Source organism: Ammospiza nelsoni, chromosome 4, assembly GCF_027579445.1.
Source record: "Ammospiza nelsoni isolate bAmmNel1 chromosome 4, bAmmNel1.pri, whole genome shotgun sequence".
In the NCBI taxonomy this organism is placed as follows: domain Eukaryota; kingdom Metazoa; phylum Chordata; class Aves; order Passeriformes; family Passerellidae; genus Ammospiza; species Ammospiza nelsoni.
The window spans coordinates 41,550,169-41,573,608 of record NC_080636.1 but is presented as its reverse complement, the minus strand read 5'-3'; the positions used below and the strand labels follow the sequence as shown (position 1 = coordinate 41,573,608).

The 23,440-nt window shown below is 49.6% G+C and overlaps 3 protein-coding genes across 3 annotated transcripts; all 3 read left to right on the top strand.

Moving 5' to 3' along the window:
- Nucleotides 1-3,706: 3,706 nt before the first annotated feature.
- LOC132072396 (interleukin-8-like) lies at nt 3,707-18,984 on the top strand. The gene is made up of 5 exons (XM_059470699.1): nt 3,707-3,897; nt 16,976-17,069; nt 17,324-17,453; nt 17,964-18,047; nt 18,530-18,984. The coding sequence occupies exons 2-5, from the start codon at nt 17,006-17,008 to the stop codon at nt 18,537-18,539; spliced, it is 288 nt and encodes a 95-aa protein (XP_059326682.1). The 5' UTR covers nt 3,707-3,897; nt 16,976-17,005; the 3' UTR covers nt 18,540-18,984.
- An 866-nt stretch (nt 18,985-19,850) lies between these two features.
- On the top strand, nt 19,851-20,768 carry LOC132072397 (C-X-C motif chemokine 5-like). The gene is made up of 4 exons (XM_059470700.1): nt 19,851-19,914; nt 20,058-20,187; nt 20,338-20,421; nt 20,504-20,768. Exons 1-4 carry the CDS (start codon nt 19,851-19,853, stop codon nt 20,526-20,528), a joined length of 303 nt encoding a protein of 100 aa, XP_059326683.1. The 3' UTR covers nt 20,529-20,768.
- Nucleotides 20,769-21,039: 271 nt separating this feature from the next.
- Nucleotides 21,040-22,496, top strand: LOC132072395 (interleukin-8-like). Its single transcript, XM_059470698.1, is given in 5 exon segments — nt 21,040-21,117; nt 21,576-21,711; nt 21,971-22,054; nt 22,162-22,206; nt 22,208-22,496. Coding segments are annotated over 5 exon segments (441 nt in total). The 5' UTR covers nt 21,040-21,044; the 3' UTR covers nt 22,311-22,496.
- The last annotated feature ends 944 nt before the right edge of the window (nt 22,497-23,440 follow it).

The window sequence follows — 23,440 nt, the reverse complement described above, 5'->3', positions numbered from 1 at the left end:
TGTGCAGTGGCTGAGTCAGGGATTTAGGAAGCCTTTGACATCCAGAGCTCAATTATTAACTGGTAGGGAGCAAAAGCACTGGAGGTGATCCCTGGTTTTCTTCTGGCAGGATGACAGAAGCCAAGGCCAGTGGTCTGAGGGTTTGTGCCACAGATGATCTGAAGGTGGGTGTGGTGTCTGTGCCAGCTCCTTGCCCAAGATACTGGCACAGTGCATCCACAGGTTATCTGTGTGGTGCCTTGTGCTTTCCTCAGCTTTTATTGTTCCATTGAATGTAATCCTGCTGCTTTTATCCTGCCTGGGCAATCAGGAAAGGGCCCACACTGAGTGCTGTAAATGCAGCGTGAGCTGAGAAATTAAACAGGGCCTCCTTGAAGGAATTTGGTTTTTTTTTCTGGTCCCAGGATGTGCACTTGGACTGTTTACCTCCACAGCCTCCAACTGGCACTGGAATAGCTGGTGGAGTATTCTTACAAGCCCAGGCTGGGATTCACTCCTGCACTGTCTGATTCCCTGTTTTCAGCATGTTTTCTTTAACCCCAAGCAGGTGGTGATGTGTTCTCCTCTGATCCATGTGCAGGGACACTCTGTGGCTCCTAGTGCCTGTGAAAACACGGATTTCTGCTCCAGAGGGAAAAACCTGTGCACTTACTGTGCTGGGCAGTGAGGAGGGCACAGTCATAGGACGTGTCCAGTGCTTTTTCCACAGTTAGCTGAGTGCTGGGCAGCTATTGCAGCTGTTAACCAGTGTGTAATTCTCAATGTAAGAGATTGGGATGCTTTGGATTTCAGTGGGAAGCAGCTGAAGGCTTGCTTGACTGTCAAATAAAGTCCTATTTAGGCTGTATTGAGGTACATTTTAGTGGTGTTCATCTGGAAATGTGCAGTACTGCCACACTTTTTGGGGAGAGACTTGGTGGAGAATTTACTGACTGCCTTACTCTGTTTAACAGCCTTTGCCCACAGTTGCCATGGAAGCCTTGCCTTCTGTCTGCCCTTGGGATTCATCCCTGAACAAAAGGTCCACCTGGAGTCACAGGGCTGCACTCTTCCTATAAAGCCTTGCCTCCTCAGAGGCTGAGAGCCCTGCTGGCTCTGCTCATAAATCATTTTCTGCTTCGCTGGGGTCAAAGCTTTTATGTTACTCTTCCTTCAGATCCTTCCAGGCCCATCTTTCAGATGCTGCAGCGTGTGGGGCATTTCAGCCTGCACTGGCCATGGCTCGATATTGCTGCTCTGGGATCAGTTTATATCTTTTGACAGCAGGGAACAACTGATTTTAATAGGCAGTAGTAGGTGACAATGCTCTGTCAGCCCTCAACTGATGCCCTGAGTGCCTTGTTACATAAAAGGCAGATAAAATGCTTTGTGAAATGTCTTGCTTCTTGGGGGTGTTGGGTCCTCAGCCCTGAGGATCAAAGTCCTTTTTCAAGTGGCTGACATCAGCATGCACTTTGTGTCCTTCCTCTTGTCCCTGCCTCAAACCCAGCCTCAAGAGAAGTGTGTGTCTGCCATGGAAATTCACCCAGCTCGATGAAGCTGCTTTCCCACCAGCTTGGAAATCCCCTCACACCTGCATGCCAGGTTGGGCCTGGTCATTTGCCAGGCTCAGTCTAGGGCTGTCACCTTGGCTGTGGAATAGGGAAGGGCTGGATTAGTCCTTCTGTTGTTGTGTCACTCAGGGATAGCAGGATTCACTTTTTCTGGAAAGGCTGAGATAAGGAACTACACAGGCAGGCTTTTGCCACAGATCTTTCAACACATTCACACTAAATCTTTAATCTGGACCACATCCATTCTGTGCTCCAGCTGCCAGTCCGCCTCCTGGGATCCTGGAAACACCTTGTCCAGGCTGGCAGGTCACCTGTCACCTCCACCAGTAACCTGGACTGGGGTCCAGTTGTATAGTTGCAGTTGGAGCAGGGATTGCTCCTCCAACAAGATGCCTGCAGGTATGGAATTCCTTGATAAGTGCTGCTCAGCTAAGACTGATGAAGTTCCCAGCAGAGGGCATTTAGGAAGGCTGTTTGGATGGCCAGACTGGAGCACCATTTTTCCTGCTGTGTGCAGAGAGGGTGATGCTTCCAGTCACTGCACACCTCCACCTAGCTCTACTTTCTGAAGAGATTTATGAGCTCCAAAATTCATGTCTTGCACATCTTCCCTTATCCCAAAGGGAAGGCTTTGGATGTAAAATACCTAATCAACACCTGAGTTTTGCAAATGGTAGCTTCAGCAAGTTCTCTTTAGTAACAGGTTTTTGGAAACAAGCAAGCAAAGCTGTCCTGTCTTCCTGTGAAATGAAAACGAAGTCAGAATGCTCCTGGACTTCAGGAAGTCTGAAATTCAAATCTGCACTTGTAGCTTGGGCCTGTGTCTTGATTTCCATTTCAGAAGTGGAAATACCCTGCTGTAGATTGAGCCAGGAGTAATTGGCCAGACCTTGTGTCTTAACAGAAAGTTTTGAGCAGACAAGATAGAAGGAAAGATCACAGAGTGTGACATGGGGGATCTCTGACCATTTTATCTCTAGTCACAAGCATTTTTAGAGCTGACTGGCAGTGCTGGTTGTACGTGCAGGGAGGAGGATCTGGGCTGGAGCATGATTTCCAGGGAATGGGGGATTAGGAGAAACCACCTCCTATCCCTTACCAAAGGCAGAGAAAGAGAGATTCTCTGAGTGTAGGATTTTATCATTAAAGGCCTGAAAAGAAACTATTCCAAACACATTTGGAAGGGTACCTGAGCGTGATGGCTTCTTTGAACCTTGTGAGAGCATTTCCATGCCCTCCTGGGGAAAAGGAACCTCCCTGCCAGATAAATCATCTGGGACAGGTTTTCAAGTGCAGCCTGCAGGGTGCTGGAGGCTTGACAAGCCTCTACGTGCAGCCTGTCAGGGGATTTGTTTTAAACCAAGGCATTGTGTTTATATGGGGTATTTATGGCACTGTGGGTGAGGGAGATGTGGCACAGGCCTGGCCACATCCCCCCTGATGGAGAGGGGGGCTGTCAATGGGGCTAATCCTGTGGGAGGGCTTTTTCTAGCAAGAACCTGCTACAGCTTTCTTTAGGTGTGAATAAGGGCAGGTTGAATCTTTCTCAGTGCCTACTGAGAATTGTAATGATATTTCTGAACTCTGTTTCTGGCTGCATCTGTCCTGGGGAACTGCCCCAAAGTGGCTGGAATAGTGAGGAACCCCCTCTTTTGCAGTGTGCATCCTGTTTGTAACAGTTAAAAACAAGCTTGGAGCTGCATCTTTTGTGTGCAAATAGGAACAACTCAAAAAAGTCTGGCTGCAGAGCCCCTTCAGCCCTCAGGGCTGTGTGAAATGGGTCACTGGAAGTGTGGAAGCAGAATGAAAGGAAAGTAAAGCCTGTTAATCCTGGGGTTTTTGGCTCCTTGGGCATAAATTTAATGTTAAACTGCTTTCTGACTTCAGGGATTGGCATGTGCTGAAAAGCTTTGGTACAAAGAGGGGAGAGAGCAGCAAGGCAGAAATGAAAGGGTACTCCTGTGCCTCTGAAAGCAGCAGTGATTTTACTAAAACATTTTGAGAAGGCATGGCAGAAGCCTCTAGGAAAGGACTCTGAGGCTAAAATGTCAGTAACTTGTCTTCTCATTAGCTCAAATGATTTCCACCTGCCTCCTCTCAGCAGGCAGTTGAGGAGGGCAGGGAAAGAAGGTGGTTCTCAGGTGGGGATGGTTTGCAAGGAATCAGGCAGCACGGTCATTGCCAGCTGCCCTTGCAGTGAGCTTCCTGCTGCTTGTGGGAGCCCCAGGGAGCACAACCACCTCTGTCAGCAGAGAGGCCTGGGGGGACAGTGTGGCTCCAGAGGTGACATGGCTCCTCCTGCACTGCTCCTCTCACAGCTGCTGACGTGGCCACACTTCTCTCTGTAAGTACACATGGTTTTTCTAATTGTTTTGCTGTGGTTATCCGGTGGCCCCTGTTGAATTGCAACAGGAATTTGTTTGTTCATAGCAATATGTGCCTTGGCCTCACCTTGTTTCAGGGGCAGGGAGCAGTCTCTATGTGCACAGTGTTTCTCCTGGCCAGGTGTTGCTTGGAAAAACACAGGCTGGTTGGTGTCAGTGCCACTTCTCATGGAAGCAGTTGAGTTGGAATTCACTCTTTGTTAGAGTTCTGTGCCAAGCAATTTTCCGAATGGTTAAAAAGGTGGTCTTAAGGGAAGGGTTTGTTTTCTCTAATGGATTTGGAATGTGGAGAGCAGTTGTTAGCCTGTAATGAACAGCCTTTTGGGTTTCTTGTGTCTTGTTTTTTCTGGTTTGTTCTTTCTGGGGAGAGGTGTAAGATTTTGTGTGCCTGACCAGTCTTGTCATGCTGGAAGTAGAAGGATAATGAGAGAATGACTGGAGGAAGGAGCAGAGCCAGGATTCTGCTTTTTCCATGCAAACTTTCCCTTTGTGTTTTTGAAATAGCCTGCCTTTCTCAGTGAAACACTGTCTGCAGAACAGAGGGTTAGGACAGCATTTTTATTTCCATTTTAAATGCTTGTAACTTGCTGTGGAAGTTCATTTCATCCCTGGAAATGTGCAAAGCCAGGTTGGATGGGGCCTGGAGCAACCTGGGATAGTGGAAGGTGTCCCTGCCCATGGCAGGGGGTGGAAGTGGATGGGGTTTAAGTCCCTTCCCACACAAACCAGTCTGTGACTCTATGTGCAGGTGGCTGCAGCTGGCCTGCAGTGACCCTGAAATGCAAGAATTTACTCTGCTTACGTGCACCTCAAGAGAAGGTTTTTTCTGTAGGTGTGGCAGAAACGTGGGCTTGAGGCTGGGCAGGAGGATGACTAACCTTAGGAGAGGCTGGGGAGGGAAGGGGTGAGCGTGCTGCTGTTCATGCAAACACGCTGATAGCCGAGCACTGAGAAAAGAGGGTAGAAAGGGAGGGAACAGCAGCAGGGAACAGCAGCCGGGCAGGGCGGATGGCTGTGGTGTCACCAGCGAGGAGGCGGGGCGGGTGGCCCGGGAGCTGCCACGGACGCGTGGTTGGATGCGCACACTCACCTGGATTGCCCCGCTCTCAGGGAGGGCAGCTGGGCGGGGCTGGGAGGACGTGTCAGGAGATCTGCGGGGACTGTGACCTCCTGCACATCTTCACGTGTCCGGTGGCTGCAAGGCAGGACGCAGCAGCCTTCCTCTCCCTGCCTACAGCTGGAGTGGCAAAAATACCTCGATGGCATTTAGCACCGTGACCTTTGAACGCTTCCACAGGCTGACCCAAGAGCAGAGACAACGCTTTGGGTGAGGCAGGGTGTTGAAGTGAGGGGGAGAACAACCATTGTGCATCGAACTCCGAATTTATTGATCAATCAGTCACTTTAAATAACAGTGTTAACGAACTTCATGCATATTCCAAAATACAGCTTTATGATAGGCTAACAGAGAAAACTCTAACCACTCCTTTTGTTTTACAATACCGTTGATTGTTTACATCAAACAAAATCAGTGTTCTCACTGTGATACGAACGGTTCTCAAAACTTCCATAACTGTTCCCAGGGTGCCATCTTTTCCCAGAGAGGATGTTACCTTTGTTATGGGAAGACTGCCTGAGAACCTTATTGTTTATACAATGATGCCTGAGAGAGACTAATTGTTTATAGAAGTCAGGCTGGGAACTGCTTTGAAACTGCTTCACAGCTACCTGTTACTTTCCTCTCAGTTGCATGGCTTCGTGGCCTTTTTCTTTAAGCCATGCTTGAACTAAACTCCCGACATTTCCCCCGTCTTTTTCTTTAAAAGAAAGGAGGTTAGTTTGCCACATTTTCTCTATCATCCTACTAACCATCTTTTGGATACAGCTACAGAAACAAGGCAAGATAAGCAAAAGCAATAAGAGTACACCTAATATCCCCATAGCATATTTTACAAGGTTTCTTAGCCATGGTCCCAATCCTAAACTTTTAAGCCACTCATCAATACCCAATCCTTCTTCTTCCTTAAGGCTGTTAAGCCCTAGTCATAGCTCCTTTAACTTAGCATGAATAGATACAGAATGATCAGATAAGTTCATGCAACACATCCCTTCAAACTCTTCACACCCATGGCCTTGTGCTAATAATAAGAAATCTATAGCAGCTCTATTTTGTAGAACAGCGTGATTAACACTTTGTACATCTGAAGTTAACATATCTAATATCTGTGAAGTTTTATTTAGTTCACCCTTAGCCCAACACCCTATTTGTTTTGCTAGAGTCATGGCTTTGCTTGCAGCACCCCATGGTAGGAGAGCTGGAACAATCACTTGTTTAAATCTACTCCAGAACCATGGATCCCCCACTGGACTACAGTCCAAGTCATGTAAGCTGCGCCCTTGCCTGCTTGTCTTATGACTTAATTGCATTAACACAAATATATTAGGGTGGAATAGTGATAACTTGCCTAAATAACAAGGTCCACCCTGAGGTTGGGCTGGTATTCCATTCCAGGCTCTATCTCCACAAACCAGAAATATTCCTGTAGGTAATTTCTTAGGTGTCATGATGCTAGAGCCTTTAAAATGGCTGTAGAGTTGTTTAGACACTATGTTTGGCTTTAGAGCTGAATCCAGAGTAGCCCATGTTTGTTTATATGGATTCATCTTTTGAGGATTAGAATAATCAAAGCTAAACCATCCACTGTTGGAAGTGCTGGTCATGCTAGCATTTGCACTTCCAAAAAGCTCCAACTCCTCAGGTGGAGAATGCAAAGGAGTATTAAGTGATTGAATTAACAGACATTGTTGGTAGCCATCACTCTGACTGGCAGTATACCCTTTCTGTGCAGGCAATTTAATATTTACCATATTGTGCATACATAAAGCACGATTATTAATAAGACTGCAGAATTCTTGAGGAGACGATACTGGCAATGCTGAGACAAAGCGACGACTGATTAATCTGTCTAGCAAGTGTTATTCATACATTATCTCTAGGTTGATTAAACTGTATTACCCTTAATTCTTCAGCTACCACTACACCTAGCAATATAACAAAAGTAAACCTCATTTTTCTGTTTTTACTTTGACCTTTTTTTTCTTATCAGTTTTTAACCTTTAACCCTTTTCAAAATACACTGTACCTCCCACCGATAATAAGCCAAGATTTTCTGCTCATGTGATTCATAAAGATCTAAAGCTGAGGCAGTGTTTAGTCCTGATTCGTTCGGTAGAGCCCACTCCCAATTATGTTCCCAGTTATGTCTATGATTACAGGTATCACACCATAAACGAAAAAGTGACAACTGATCCACCCAAAAGGTCTCATCACAACCTCCACAACACAGTGCAACCCAAGCAGCACAATGTGGGCTGTGACATTCAAGGCAGTTCTCTTTTGCCGGTCCTTTTATATGGAAAGATGATAATTCAATAATGTCAATCAGTTCCCTGGTCGTCCGGCAACATCGTTTTATCCCAAAGGGTTAAAACCACCCTCAGCTGAGCCACAATGTAGGGCCTTATCAGGCATTGCACGGTAGGTGGTAATTGGACTAAGAAAAGAAAGCTGTTAGCTGTTTTCATTTATGTAAACCTGGAGAGGAGGTGAAAGGCAAGTCTGAAAACGATCCTTTCTGTCCTTGAGATTTTCACATCCACCTCTTCCCTGGGTTTCTCAAAAATGTTCAAAATCAGTTTTATAGTCTGTAATCCTTTAGTCATTTGGCTGAAATGGTATCAGCTGGGTAATTCTCAGTCCTTTGTTGATTTGGAGTGGTGAGAAAGTAGTATGCACTTGAAGCACTTAAAATACTTAACTTAGCAGACTTATTTTCAAATTAATAGAACTTAACTGGCTTCAAAATTCTATGGGCTAACTGTGCTACACTCTTTGCAACATAAGAATAGGCAATTCTAATAACTAAATAGTATTTTCAGCTAGCAAGGTTTCTCTGATGTTCACAACAACACTTTGAACACAAGTCATAAAACAAACACCTATCGTAAAAGCATAAATCTATCTAACATCACTTAAACTTAATAGCACTTATACTTAAAATACTTAAAATATTTAAACTTAATAGAACTTAACATTACTTAAACTTATCTTTACTTAAACTTAATAGAATTTTAAATCAACAGAACTTACATGTAAAATCTCTTAATTCTAACAAAACTATAACAAAATTTAACTGATTTTAGACTTATTTGTAAATAATGTAAGATCAAACTTAACAGAATCTAACTTATCTTAAACCTAATATGATTTAACCTTAACAGACCTCGAACTTAACAGCAAATAAACTTAACAAACTTAACCTTAATAGTATTTAGCATTTAATTTAACTTAAACTACTTAATAACAGATAAAACTTACTATAGACATAAAATATAGCATTTACTATAACTTACTTACAGGCCTGATTCTAAAATATTAAGCTAAAATAACTTTGTTCACGTGTTTGCTATAGCATTTCTATATCAAAAAGCACACTCACAACATCTCACTCATACAATCAGTCTAACATATCTTAACATTTTTAACTTTTCAAAATATAATTCTAGAGTCTGATGTTCCACTGACTGAGCCATCTGGGCTTCTGATGTTAAAGTCTCTGCCAATACAGGTGATTTCAAGACAGCATAACCAATGCCAAGCCAAACCGGCCGAAATTTGACCCATGCATACAGTACGCTGATTCCTGTTTCAGTCTCTGCCAGGAAGAACTAAAGTGCCTTTAACTTTCCTTGTTTACCATCACTTGTTTCTTAATTTCAACAGGGATCTTTTCCTTTTGTTGACAAAAGTTACATCCATTAGGCTGTTAGGTCTTAAACTGAAGCTTTTGCCGGCTGTGGGGGGAGGGAGAAACGCTCCCGCTGCAAAAAGCGCTCCAGTCCCGCGGTGCGTGTGTCGGAGCGGGCGAAAACCCCCCCTGCGCTGGGCTCTTTGTTTACTCGCCGGCAGGCTGACTCTGCTGCAGGCACCGCTGCACCCGTGGCTCCCCCCGCGGCGGCTTCGCTCTCCCCCCGCGGCGGCTTCGCTCTCCCCCCGCGGTGGCTTCGCTCTCCCCCCGCGGCGGCTTCGCTCTCTCCCGGGGCGGCGCGCCTCGGCTCCCGCGGCGGCGGCTCCGCTCTCCCCGCCGCTGCCTCCGCTCCCGCCGCTATAGCGCAGCGTTTTAGGCGGTCTCTCACCGCGGCTGCTCCCCATGGCAGAGCGCCCGTGCCGAGTTCAGAGTAGCACAGACTCGGAAGCGCCACGAGCTGCGGCCGCTGTCTTGCACTCAGAGAGATAGTAAAACAGTGCACCATATATCACTCGCCATGACCTGCTTAGCTTCTTGGCAGTTTTACCACTCTCTAAAGCAGCCTCTGACAATAAATCACCAAATTCACGCAATTCCGTTAACTCGTAAACTGTGTGGGGACTCACAAAGATTCCCCGTTCCAGACCATAAGCCAAAAGACCTTGCAATTCCTTCCATAAGTCTATTCCCTTAATTTGCCTGTTTTGCAAAAACATAATAAAAAGTTCATACGCGGCTTGTCTTTCCATACCTCTTTTTAAGTGCGCACTTTCACCTAGCAGCGTTTTCCCAGACTTCTGCCGCACGTATCAGCTGGACCCATCTAATATGGTCGCCAGGGCACGGCGCGTATCGGCGGTTTTCTTTTTTCCTCCGCTTTAATTTCGCGCTTATTGCCGCTCCCGCTGCTTCGGAGCCTGAACCAGTCCTCACTTATCCTTTGGTGTTCGCAATCCCCGTGGTGGCCGCGATCGTCGTGTCCGCTATCACGTCCGGGTGTCACCAATTTGTTGAAGTGAGGGGGAGAACAACCATTGTGCATCGAACTCCGAATTTATTGATCGATCAGTCACTTTAAATAACAGTGTTAACGAACTTCATGCATATTCCAAAATACAGCTTTATGATAGGCTAACAGAGAAAACTCTAACCACTCCTTTTGTTTTACAATACCGTTGATTGTTTACATCAAACAAAATCAGTGTTCTCACTGTGATACGAACGGTTCTCAAAACTTCCATAACTGTTCCCAGGGTGCCATCTTTTCCCAGAGAGGATGTTACCTTTGTTATGGGAAGACTGCCTGAGAACCTTATTGTTTATACAATGATGCCTGAGAGAGACTAATTGTTTATAGAAGTCAGGCTGGGAACTGCTTTGAAACTGCTTCACAGCTACCTGTTACTTTTCTCTCAGTTGCATGGCTTCGTGGCCTTTTTCTTTAAGCCATGCTTGAACTAAACTCCCGACAGCAGGGCTCGATGGAAATGTGCTGTGAATCACCCTCTTGTGTTCCTGTTGGTCTCTCACTCCCAGGCATGTGAATTTGGGGCATCATTTCCTTTAGCATGACGAATTCAGCTGGGGAGGGCCCATTGCTGTTGCCTCCAAAGGCTGGATAAGTGTTGAAGCAGTGGGATAGACTTAAAGCATTGGTTTACATTGGCTGTAGTTTCCCAAATATTAAAATTCCCGGCTTCTGAAGGTGTTTTGCTTGGAAATGCATTTTGTCCACATTCCCTGCAGAGCTCTGCACTCCCTGGGGAGCAGCTGAATGCCCTCCAGTCCCGTGGGGTGACTTTCCCAGTATCACTCCCCTCCAGCTGGAATGATAACCAGTCATACCAGGCAGGAAAAACCAGGTTCAGGGTGGCTGGGGCATAACTGTCAGACAGGCTGCTTCTATCTGCCACTCTCCAGGGCATGCATGAACCCTGGGGGAAGTGCTCCCTCTTTGCCCAGGCTCTCCATCCTTCATCTTTTCTCTCTGGAGCTCTGACACTGCAGGCTGGCACCCGTGTTAGCACTTGCTGTGCTGGGCTGAATGTGTCTATGGGATACAAAACCCCAGGAGAAATAGCAGATGTTTGCCCTGCACTCTCCTAAACTTGGATCCCACTGTTGCTCCTCTTCGGGATTCAGTGGAGAGACCCCAACTGTGTGCTTTGCCAGGATTTAACCACAAACAGTGCAATCACACCCTCAAGAGATAGAAGCAGGCAGCCTGTGCTCTGCTTGTCCAGCTGCTCCAGCCGTGGTGTTTGTGGGTTTGTGTGGCACTCAACAGCTTCCAGCTGTTCCCAGGTGTGCAGCTGGACAGTGTCAAGCTCCTGTCTCTGCTTAGCATTGCTTAACCTCCAGCTTTCCAGCTGGGAATAGGGCCAGGGTGCACAGGCTGGAAAGGCACAGCACATCAGCCTGTATCCTCATGCCTCTGGCAAAACTCTAGGTATGCTAACAACTTGTCTCTGACCTTGGGAAAGCAGGAGTGGTGTGGATTTCATGCAGTCCCTGGCCATGCAGGAGGAAGCAGGCAGCTCTCTGTGCTCCTCAGCTCTGAGGGTGATCCATGCAGCATCTTCCTCAAGGTCCCTTTACATTGCTGCAGGGTCTGCGGGGTCTAACCTGCATTTCTGGATTTCCAGCATGCCTCTCCCCACCCAAAAACCTCCCCTAAACTCTGCTTTGCTGCAGAACATCAAGACAAGCTAGTTTTGCTACTGCTCTTGCCTGGGAATTGGGCAAAGAGCACCAGCCTGTGTGTTTTGGGAGAGGAGGAAGCCCTTCTTTGACTTCAGCTCTTGCCTCGTCTGTCCTTCCCCTGGTCTGCGTTCTGGTGGTTCAGAAATGCTTCTGAAAGCTGCCTTTCAGGAAAAAAACAAAAAGCCCGCTGAGGTGAGAGCAGGCAGGTGTAGCACTGGAATGATGTTCGTTCCTTTCTTCTGTACAGTCAGTTAACCTGGATTGTGATCCTCTGCCGGGATCTGCGTGCTTGGGCAGATCCAGTTTTTCCTTGTCCGGCTGCTCTCTGTGACGGCGGTGTCTGCTGCCCCCTAGTGGTCCCGGCTCTGAGCCTGCATGCACTGCAAAATGAGAACCTAGCTGGCGCATATATATATATATATATATATATATATATATATATATATATATATAAATATATAAATATGTATATATAAAATATATATGTATATAAATAAAACTCTATAAAAATATATTAAATATATATATATAAATAAATGTGTATGTATGTTTTAGATTTAGTTTTACACAACATCCTCCTGCCACAGCAAGTCTAAACCTTGTAACATCCACAATATCAGCATTTAAGCTGCCCTCGTTCCCCCAGCCCTAACCTAGAGGCAAGTCCCTCATTTTGTTGTGCTTAGGTTATAGTGGGAAACATCTTTCCAAGTGCCTTCCTTGTACTCCACACGGCCAGAACTGGTGGGTGAAATGCTCACTCCTGGCTGCCTCAAAGACCATGGGAATGTGGGGTATGGATGGCAGGGCAGATACCCCAAAAGCCTCAGCAATGTTCTGTATCTAAGCCAAGGCTGTGCCCTGGGACAGATGTGAGTCTTGAGGCCTTGCTGGTTTTCAGGGTGTGTGTGGTAGGTGACAGGCAAGATAAAAGCTGAGCAAAGATCAAAGTGGGTTTCATGGCTTGGTGCTCTTGGTTTCACTTTCATGTGTCTCCTGGAGCCTTTCTTCTCTCCCTTTCATCTCCCTCTGCGTTTCTACCTGGCAGGGCGCAGCTTGGTGACCTCCCAGCCTGGGACACGCTCCGGCCACCTTTCTTGCAGCCCCCAAATCTGGGCAGTGCTGGATGGCTTTAGCCTAAGAGGACTCCTTTCAGTATCAATTCTTTCAGCTGCTGAGATTTACATCCTTTGCAGAAGTTGGACTGGAGTTTCTCAGTCTCTTCTGGCAGCATCTCTGGGTGTGAGTGCTGATTCAGGGGTGCTGGTTCCAAGAGAAAAGTTGACAAGGGGCTTTCCAAAAGGGAGGGCTGCTCATTTCATTGGTATTGCAGCTTCCTTCTCAGTGAAGACGTGGATTTCCCCTCCTTGCTGTGTGCACTTCTACTTGCTGCTGGAGAACAGCAGCTCTTGGCTTGTTTGGGGTTTTTCCCAATAGAAAAATATCTACTCCTATGGTGTCTTGTGGGTGAAATGTCGGGAAAACATCTTCCCCAAGGGAAAAATTGGGGAGGCACTTGGCAAGAAGAGATGGGGCCTCAAAACATTAAGTGGACATTAATGAAAGTAACAACCCTAGGTGTAAGCCCAGGATGCATGGTCTAGTTTGGGTCCATTTCTGGTGTGTTTTTACCTTGTGTGTGGTTGAGGAGAGAAGCACTGTTTTCTGTGGATGGGCTGCTGTCTTCTGACATAACCAGCAGAAAATGGGTCAAGGCCATGTTAAGCTCTACCAGATATAATAGTTACGGGTTATTCTGCAAGTAATGTGGAGACAACTAAATTATGGGCTCAACTAAGATGGAAACCACAAATAATTGGAAAAACATAAAATGCTGAACTGGACTCTAACCAAACTTGTAGCTGCATTTATCAAGATATCAGTCTTCAAGGGGAAGGGGAGGAGACTTTGCCATAACACTCCTGGAGAGCCAGGGCTGTTGTCAAGTGATTGCCTGAAGGTGCTGCCCAGTAGGAATAACTCAGCTCCAGCAATGGCAGCCTTTGAGTTCAGCACAAACTTCCCAGCTTGTGAAGCTTGGGCTGGATGTAGCTGGAGGAGTTTTGGTTTTGTGAATAGACCTGGAATGCTTCTTCCCTAGCCCCAGAAGGAAGTGCTCAAAGCCAGAGGCCTTCCTCCATCCAGCGGGGATGTGTAGAACGCCACATCGTGCCATTGACACGAGGGCAGCAAGGCCAAGTCGCCAGGCACGGCTCACTTAGAACACCCCCAGCTGCTGTTCCTTGGCTCCCTCCTGGCCCAGGATGAAGGTTTCCCTCCTCATCCCCTTGCTCCATGGTTGAGCCCTCGCTGTCCCAGGGTGCCCTGATGCAAATGGCCAACGGCGCCTGAGGGCCCGGCGGCACCTGTGGCGTCTAGACCGGTTCCTGTGCCCACATGCAAATTGTGGGGAGCCAGCTGAGCCACGTGGCCCTGGTGACACTTTCTGGGAAAGTCCTTGGCTGCCATTCCTGCCTGACATCCTCTGTGCCAGGCAGAAGTGGCACTGAGGAGTAGCGGTGCTCCTGTGCTCAGTTTTGGGTTTGTTTTGGAGTGACTCGGGCAGGAAACCAGTGGAGAGCTCTGGAGCAGCACGGGGGTGCTGGGGTGTTCCTCATGGTGCTTTTCTAGCAGCAAGGATGGGCTGCCACAGAGGTCTGGGGGTTTCCTCCTGCGCTTACTCGGTGCCGTTTGCGTCTCTAGGGTGGCCAGGACTTCCCAGAAACTGTCCCCTTGGGTCTGTGCATCCCTGTTTTTGCATTGCTGTCCTTTCAGCAGTAGAAAGCTGCTCCCCAGAGGTCCCCATGATGGACCAGGGAGGCAGTTATGTTTAGGTTTCTTAAGTGTTTAGGTTTTTTAGGATTTAGGTTTCTTAAGTGTTCTGTAATTTCTCTTGTTCTTGCTCCTAGCCTTGCTCCATCTTCCTTATCCAATCCCTTTCGAAGCTGCCCTTCTTTAGCCCTCAGCACACCAAATACTTGGAAAGATGCCAGAGCAGGTTTCTCATGTGCTTGTAGTGGTGTCATGACACCACTGCTGTCTCCAAAAATGGCCCAAACTCACAATTTTGTCCCCTTGCATCAGCAGCAAGTCATGCATCTTCACTTGAAGGCAGCAAGTAAGAGTGAGCTCGATGTGTTGTTCACCCAGCCTAATTTTGGACTGATTTCGTTAGGTTTTGGCTAATTCTGGTGCTGTCATGTTGACACTGAAATGTGTGTGGGTTTCAGGTTTCTCAGGTTTGGGCAGGAAGCATCTTTATCTTTGAAGCAGGTGATGGACCACAAACCACAGTGGTGAAGATTCACTGCACTTGGGGTTTTTGGGGGATAATTTAAAAAAACCCCACAGGTTGGTTTTTTTTTTTTCTCTCCTGCAAGGAGCTCTGAGTGAGTTATGGGCAAAGGAGGAGTAAGCTGAAAAATCACTTTCTCTGAAGTGATTCTCTTTGAGAGGTTTGTTTGCTGCAGATGTTTGTGATGCAGCCTCTTGTGAGTCCTCCCTGAAGGGCTGGAGAGCTGCATCTCCTTGGCACTGACGTCAGGGTTGGGTTTCTGCCCATCCTGGTAAACATGGAAAAGGTTTTCCCTGTGGCCTTTAGGTGCTGCTTGCACCACTTCTTTGGAGGGCTCTGATTTAGGAAGGATTAAAAAGTATTACAGGTGTAAGAAATATTACAAAAATCCAGTGAGAATTAGATAAAAAATGACTAAAATCAAAGTCTTGCCTGCACAGGGGCAGCTGCTGCAGAAAACAGAGAAGCTGTGAGGGTGCTTTGGATGTGTTTCAGTTGAGGCTGGCCTGGATGATGCCACACATCCCTACTTGAGGGCCACTCTTCTGAATTCCTGGCATCCAGGAAGCAGTCAGCTTAAATGCAGACATGGCTCACATCCTCCCCCTGCTTCTCCCTTTGCAGAATTACCACTTGTGCAGAAATATCTGCCACCACCATGGCTGTGGCATTTCCTTCTGAGAAACCAGCCCAGTGCTCATCACTTACATCTTTCTTATCCAGCACAGCACTGTGTCTGCTACCCTGGCCATTCACACAGCCTCCCAAAGTCCATCCAGCTGATGCTTCTGGAGCTCCTGCTTCTTTCCAGGGTGGGCAGGAGGTGGCCACAAATCAGGGACAGGATCTGGCTCATCTTGCTCTGTCTGTTGCATGTGTCCAAGGATAATTTTCTTCTTGTACCAATTTCATTAAGCACTGCCACGAATGCTGCTGGATTCCTCCAGTGCTGAAAGTGCAGCAGCTGAATGGTCCAGCTCCATCTTTTCTGGGGAAAGTTGCTTTCACTTCTCTTGTTTTTTCCCAGTTCTAAAAAGCAGGACCATTTTATAGTTAGGAACTTCAGAAAGATTTTCAGATGTCTTTTATGCCTTCATAGCAGTTTGCATAGGTGACCAGTCATCTCTCTGCTAATATGCTGCCTTTCCCACCATTTTTTCTAAGAGACTCCTGCCACAACCCAGCAAAACCAGTCCTTAGTTGTGTTCCTTCTAATAAGTCTCTGCAAGGAAATTGAGAACTCTGGAAGTGTTAAAGAAAACCCAGTTTTAAGGTCATCTCCTCTTCCACTGCTGTGACAGCAAGGCACCCATTCTTTCTGTAGGATTTTGGGAATAGCTCGTGGAAATTGTCCCTGGCCTCTCTGTGATCCTGGTGTACAGGGAGTTAAACTCCCCACTCATCTCTTGCACTTCACAAAACTTTTGGACCTATCTCAGAGGAAAAACCCAAGATTTTCAAAGAGAGATGTGTAGCTTGAATGAAAGACTTTAAAAAAAATATTTACTATTTTGGTAACAGCTATATAAAATGCTGATGTGATTTGAAAGTTCCAAATGACAACATTATCACACAGCCACATCTCTTTTCTTGAGGCCTCTTCCTTCCTCCTTGCCTCGCCACATATCCCCTTCCCCTTTTGCTTCCCGGCTGGTGACTTCAGTGAATTTATTTAGGGCAAAGCCCGCATCCCACCAACACCTGAGGGCACAGGGTGCTCCTGTGGCCATCCTGGGTGAGTTACTCGCCCAGCCAAGTGTGAAATTTGAAGGATTTGAATGCAAGCATAGGGCAGGGAGATCATGATTGTTTTTCCTTGGCACAGCGTGAGGCGTTTTTGCTGATGAGAGAGGCGGCAAAAATAGCGTGGGGAAGATATAGCCCCAAGAAAGAAATATGTAAATGTCTGAGTATGCTAAAATCCCCCCTGCTTAGTCAGGGGCTTGGGCTCTGCTTTCATTCTGGGCTTTTTTTTGTGGCTGAGGGGTAAATGCTCAAGGGAGTGAAGGGTTATGTGGGGGGGATGTGTGGGGAATCCAAACGTTGCACTGCGTCCCAATGGCTGGTTTTAGTTAAAAATATTGACACTGAGCTTCTGGGCTCTCTGTGGGGAGCATGTGAGAAATGAACTGTGTGTCTCTGCTGGCCGGGTGTGACTGCTGAACTGTGAACTCTGTACCCGTGTCGGGGCGTGACCCTCCCTGATAAATAGGGCTGTTTGTGCTCCTGCAGAGCATCTGTGGGGCTGAGCCTTCCCTGAGGATGGGAGCCCCCCTGCTCCCTTGGCTGCTGCTGCTGCTGCTGGTGTCCCACTCTGCCCACACAGGTGAGCTCCGGTGCCTTTGCTGGCATCATCCTGTACCCAGAGCCACTGGGGAGCTTGGCATCCTCCTGCCTGTTTGGTGAGGGCTTGCCTTGTTGTTTGCCAGGGAAAAAGCACCAGCATCCTTTGCAGGGCTCTGGTTCAGCTTTTGGGAGCGGTGTGGGAGCAGGGAACCGAGCAGGTGCAGGTGGCAGCCTCTCACTGTGGTCCCTATCAGCCTGTCTGTGCCTGTAGCTGCCACCTTCTCTGTCTCTCAGCCATCCTGGAGGTGAACGGGAACCTGAGCTGTAGGTGTGCCAAGACAACCTCGGAATACATCAGTCCCAAGAAATACGAGAGCATTGAGATAAGGCCCGTGGGCAGCAGCTGCAGGCGCACGGAGATCATGTAAGTGCCGGGGGCTCCTCTGCTGCCACCATCCCGCTTCTGGAATCTAAACCTTTCCAAAAGCGCCACCTGCTTCCTGGCTGAAAAACGTCAGGGGCAGAAATGCGGATCCCCAGGGCCTAAAGGAATCTCTCCAGCAGGGGAAAGCGTGGTTTCCTCGAGCTGGAGCAGGGGTGTTTGCAGCCTGGAGGAAGCACTTCCTCCGACACTGAGGCAGCATGAGCCATAACAAGTTTTCCCAGATTTTTCTAGCTGCTTGGTGTTGATACATTTGTAAATCTCAAGAAAAAATTCTTGGAGCAATGTTCAGGGCTTCAAGTGTCTGCTCCATGTAGGAATGTGTTGCACCTTGCTTGTTCCCAGCCATGCTGTGGCTTTCTCTGTCTCTGGCAGCTGTCTACAATTGTTGGTACTGTGAGCAAAATGTGACTCTTCCCCATCAGCTCTGGCTGCTTGAATCCCTGCCTTTGGAGGGGACAGGAATGCTCAGTAACTCTCCTTGCATTTCAGCATTAAGTTAAGAACCTCTGGGAAGGTGTGTGTGAATCCCGAAGTCCCCTGGGTGAAGAAGCTGCTGAAGCGCATTGCCAGCACGTAAGTTGTTGGGTGGAAACTCCTTTGGCTCAGGTGTCCCTGGACAGCATCCCAGTACACGGTTCTGGGAGGCTCTCGTGGGCCCAGGAGCTCTGGGAGAGCTGCTGCTGTCCAAAGGACCCTCTTCCAAAGCAATGAGGGGCAACACTTTGCTGTGCAAAGCAGTGTTCAGCCCACATGACCCATCTGTGGGTCGTGCTGCCCCTGGCTTACACACTGCAAGTGCTGCATTTAGATTTGGGGGAGCAGCACGTGGGGAGCAGTGGCAGGAGCAGGGTTTGCTCGTGGCTGGTGCAGCAGTGTGATGATGCTGGGAAAGCTGCCCTGCTGTGTGGTGCCTGTGCTGGGTTTGTGGCCATCCTGGCAAGCGATGCCTGCCCTGGGGAAACAGCAGCGATTTCCCTCGGCTGGGGCAGGAGCTTCCTCTCCCAGACCCCATTTTCTCTGTGTTCACACCTTTCTCCTCTTTCTGCTTTTCACAGGAAGAAATAAAAGGTTTTCTGCTAAGGAAGTTGGTGCCCAGAGCCCCGAGGCAGGTTGGCAGATGATGCCCAGGTGTGCAGACCTGACTGCTCCTCACTTTGCCCTGTGTTCCTCCCCTTCCCAAAAGCCCCACATGTGGCTCTGGTGGCAGTGGCTGTGGGGAGGGGGCCTCACTGCTGGCCCCAGCCCTGTGGCAGGTTTGGGGGGAAGTTCTCCCCTGCTCTTGGTCCCTGGATCAGCGTGAATATGAATCCTTCATTTATTTAGTTGCCTGTGGACTGTGAAACTGTTCCCTGTCAGGGGCTGCTCCTGCTTCTTTAAGAATGACTTTGTGACTTTTTCCATGTGTAGTGCTCGGCAACAGAGTGTGTGTCTGAGGCTTGTGTGGCACAGCGTGGCATGTCCTGTTCTGGAAGCTCAAGTCCAATAAAATGCAGGATTTTTCTTTCTGTTGTATTTTCTCTGGATCTCCTAGCTTTGAAGCTGTGTATGACATAGAATCATAGGACAGCTTGGATTAGAAGTAACCTCAAAGCCCATCCAGTCCCACCTGCTGCCATGGACAGGGACACCTTCCACTATCACAGGTTGTTTCAGGCCCTGTCCAACCTGGTGTTAGACACTTCCAGGGGTCCAGGGGCAGCCACAGCTTGTCTGGGCACCCTGTGCCAGGGCCTGCCCACCCTCACAGGGAAAAATTTCCCCCGACTATCCCATCTAACCCTGTCCTCAGGCATTATGAAGCTATCCCCTCTTGTCAGGGGTCCCTCCCATCATAACCTGTTATCTCCCCTGGTGGTGATTTGAGGGCACAATGTTGGTGGTAGGGTGATGGGACACTCCAGCCGAAGTGCTCCACATCCAAGTGATGGAGCTGGGATTTATAGGTGGCTGTTTTAAAAACCAGTCCAGGCCAGTAAGGAAATATGTCAGGAATGAAGGTGAGTGTCTTGGCAGAGTTTTGGGGTAAAAAAAATCAAAAGCAAATGTCACTAGGGCACTGCTGGGTTGTACCTTGCAGGGGGACAAGGTGGCTGTAGGAGAAATGAGTAATACCTGATCGTGCAGGACAGAAAAGCACCCCAAAAAGCCTCCAGACTGGTGGGGCTGTGTGTGCTGAGAACAAAGTTGGAGGAAACGACCAAGAAAGGAAGGGGAAAGCAGAGCCAGTTTCGGGAAGCCAGGCCCCCTGCTGAGCCCCAAGGCACTTTTATCTGCAATTGCAGACTCAGCAGCGACCCTGGGGCCTCCTGTGCCCCTTTACTTCTCCTATTTCCCACTCAAATAGAGGGATGCTGCGGGGCCCGGGCTGGGGCTGGCATGGCTGTGCGGGCAGCCCTGCTGTTGGCCGTGCTGCTGCTGTCCCACCGCCCTGGGGACACAGGTGAGCCTGCCCTGCCCCATGCGTGGCCCTGGGCGTCGTGGGGGCTGCGAGGCTGGCCGGGTTTGGGCTGGGTGATGCAGGAGATGCATTGCCCGGGGAGGCTTTTGGGGTTTTGTGTGAGCCATGGCCGTGTGGTCCCCCAGCAATCCTGGAAGCCAACGGCAACCTGAGCTGCCGCTGCCTCAAGAGAACGCGAGCCTTCATCCCTCCCGAGATGTACAGCAGCATCGAGGTGTGGCCCGTGGGGAGCAGCTGCCGGCGCCCCGAGGTGGTGTAAGTGCTCCCAGGGCTGTGTGCCCTCTGCCCTGCCTGTCCTCCCGGACCTGCTGTGGTTTGGTGCTCATTGTCCTTGTGACAGGGGTGGGAGGCTCAGCTGTCTGCAGGAGGGGAAGTGTTGTGTCTGAAAGGCCGTGTGTTTTCCAGGATTACGCTCAAGAGCCTGAAGAGGGTCTGTGTGGATCCTGACATGCCGTGGATGAGGAAACTCTTGCAGGACCTTCCTCACCTGTAAGCTTCCCTTTCCCTCTGAGCACCAGGGGCATCCCGTGGGAACCTCTCTTCACACATGCTCCCCTTCTGCTTTTGGCAGGAGGAAGAAGAAGGCTCCCCGCTGAGGAAGCTGCCACGAGAGGCATGGCCAGATGTGCTGGGCCCAAAACTGCCTCCCTTTCCCATCCTGCTGTTGCCTTACCCCAGTCCAGAGGGAAGCATGCTGCTGCCTGAGCCCCTTTTAATGCCTTTAAACCCTTAAAAATGCCCATCCCTGCTTCCAGCCTCTCCCCATCCCGTAGCCATGTGCTGCGAGTCCCTTTTGGCCGTGACCCAGCAGGCCCAATAAAGGTGGCAGCCCGCTGTCCCTGTCCCTTGCCTCCCTTCACGTGGCATGCCAGGGGTTGGGGTGCTCGGGGTGGGAGGCATGGGGGGCAGCAGCCTTTGGCCAAAACCAGGTTTGAGGAGGTGGCCGCGGCATTTTCTGCTTTTTGTAGTGGAGGGGCAGGAACAGGCCCCGTGTAGCAGGAGGAAGCAGGGAAGTCTCCTCCCCCCCTCCCCAGAGGGGGTTGTGAAATCCCCCCTGGGGCGAGGGGCTGGCTATAAAGCGGCCCTGGCACAGCTCGGGGAGGGCAGTGAGGATGCGGCTGCTGCTGGCCCTGGCCCTGGCACTGGCGCTGGCCCTGCTCCTGAGCAGCCTGGTGCCAGTGGGCGGTGAGTCCCTTCAGGTTCTGTCCATCCATGGCCCCTCCAAGCGCCTGGACAGGGGTACTGGGTGTCCAGATGGGGCTGAGCATGGGTTTTATTTACTAAGCTTTCAGTTTTGGTTCTTGCCTATCTTTGAGCTTGTCTTCTAAATCCTGTGGCTAAGCTGGAGGGGGTACTGGGGGTGGAGAGGGGGGGTTTGCCTCTTGGGTTTAAACTGCTTCTCTTCCAGACCCCCACGAAATTCGAGTGCTCGGTGGGTGGGCAGTGGGTTTATTTCATAAAATGCTGGCTAAGTTTTCCAACCCTGCAGCTAAACCCCTTCCATATACAGGACAAGAAGCTTTGAGGCTGTGCTGGGAGGGATTAGCCCTGCTGGGTGTCAGGGATGGGATGGGAAGGGATGGGATGGGATATGCCTCCCCCTCGGGGGCCCGAGAGCTGGTGTGGGCTGCCCTGGAGTACAGGTCTGTCACTGGAGAGCCTGCTGACCAACATGAGGTGCAAGTGCATCAAATCCACTGCCCACGTCATCAACCTGGGGCTGATCCTCACCATCCACGTTACCCCGCCGGGCATTCACTGCAGGAGGAAGGAGGTCATGTAAGTGCAAAGCCTGGGAACCAATCCCTGCCAATTGCTCCTTTGTGTACTGGTGCAGAAGTATGTGGAGGGGGGAAGCCCATAAATGTCGGGGTGACTCTTGGTCCCAGTTTCAAGGGTGTCCCTCCCTGCGTGGCTCAAGGTTATCAGGTCAGGGCCCCAAAATGTTCATGCTGAGGGAGCAGGGGCGTTTTCTCTGTGGGTTAGAAAAGCTTTGGGGAAGGGACATGCATGGGGTGAGGGGCTCATGGCCTTACAGCCTCACCCTGAAGAAGAACAGGCAGGTGTGCGTGACCCCCGAGGCGCCCTGGATCCAGCTGCTCATCCACAAGCTGATGCAGAGGTAGGCGATGCCCAGAGGCTGGAAAACACATAGCCAACACCTTTGCAGGACCATCCCTTTCCCCTGACTCTCCTGGTTTCCTTTCTTTCCCTCCACAAACTCTCCAGGAATGGCATCAAGAAAGCGCTGCCACGGCTGCGGCGGGAGGCACCTCCCCTCGGAGACCTCCGCCCCGTCCTTCCCACTGGCCACATCCCAGGAATCCATGGTTATGAATCCCTCGTGGGACAGGAATGACACAGCCACCCTGCCCTGAGACACGCTGGGCCGAGTGGCACAACGCTGGCCCTTCTCTGCTCCTGGGTTTTGGCTGAGCAGGAGCCTTTCCCTGCTTTCCCCTCAGGCACCCTCTGCTTCCTTCCCTTTCGGGTGCCTGCGCTGTTCCCACACGCAATCACAGCCCATCGCGGTGGCAGCAATAAAAGGATGAATGTGCTCCCCCTCCCTGGCTGTGGCAGCTCTTTCTGCCTGGATTTGGGTAAAAATTGGGATTTTTGGAGTGGGGAGTTAAGGCTGGACTGTGGCACCGTGAAGCCTTTGGCTGCCTTGCCGAGGACACTTCTGCTCCAGGAGTCGGTGCCTTTTCCTGACAGCTCCTGGCAGGAGCAGGTAATTGCAGGAGTTGGATATGGTCTGCTGCTGGCTCCTGGCTGTGGAAACACAGAAATGGGAAATTTCCCAGTGACTGGCTGAGGCTTTCTGTGGAGTCCCATTTCCCAGCCTGGCACAGCAGTCAGTGTGCCTCGGCCACACGCACTGAGGTGACACAGGTGTGACTTGTGACCTGTGCAGGATTATCCCTGTTTGCAGTCTGGCTTGGCCATTCTGGGAGGACGTGTTTAAGGTCTGCAGGAATCAAATTTGTGTTGCCCGCCCACCCCACTTGATGCCAGTAATGTGTCCCTGGGCAAGCTGGGAAACGCCCACCCAGGCTCTGTATCTCCCTTCTTCCTGCCCTGTGCTCCTCAGGAACCACAGCAGGGATAAGAATGGTTGCAAAAGGGCTGTCTGTTGACTCCAGAAGGATGTGGTGGGAAGAAACCAGTGGATGTTTAGCCTTATCCAATGTGAGTGAGCAATATCCCATCTGCACAATGACCAAAAAAAAAAAAAAAAAAAGTAATTTTTAAAGGGAAGAAAAATGTAGCAGTTCAGGGTTTGATGACCTCCCTTTCCCCAGCTGCCCGAAGGTCCAGGGCAAGCAGTGTTTCCTCCCGCCAGAGGCCCCCAGGTCCCCAGATGTGAAGCGAAGCTGCTATTCCTATGAGGCAGGGCGTGAATCCCCCCAGAACTGTAGTGTAAGCTTGCCCGGGAGTGACCCTGCAGCTGCCCCTGCTCCACGTGCACTTCCACCTTCTCAGAGATGGGACCTCCTGCCTGCAAAGG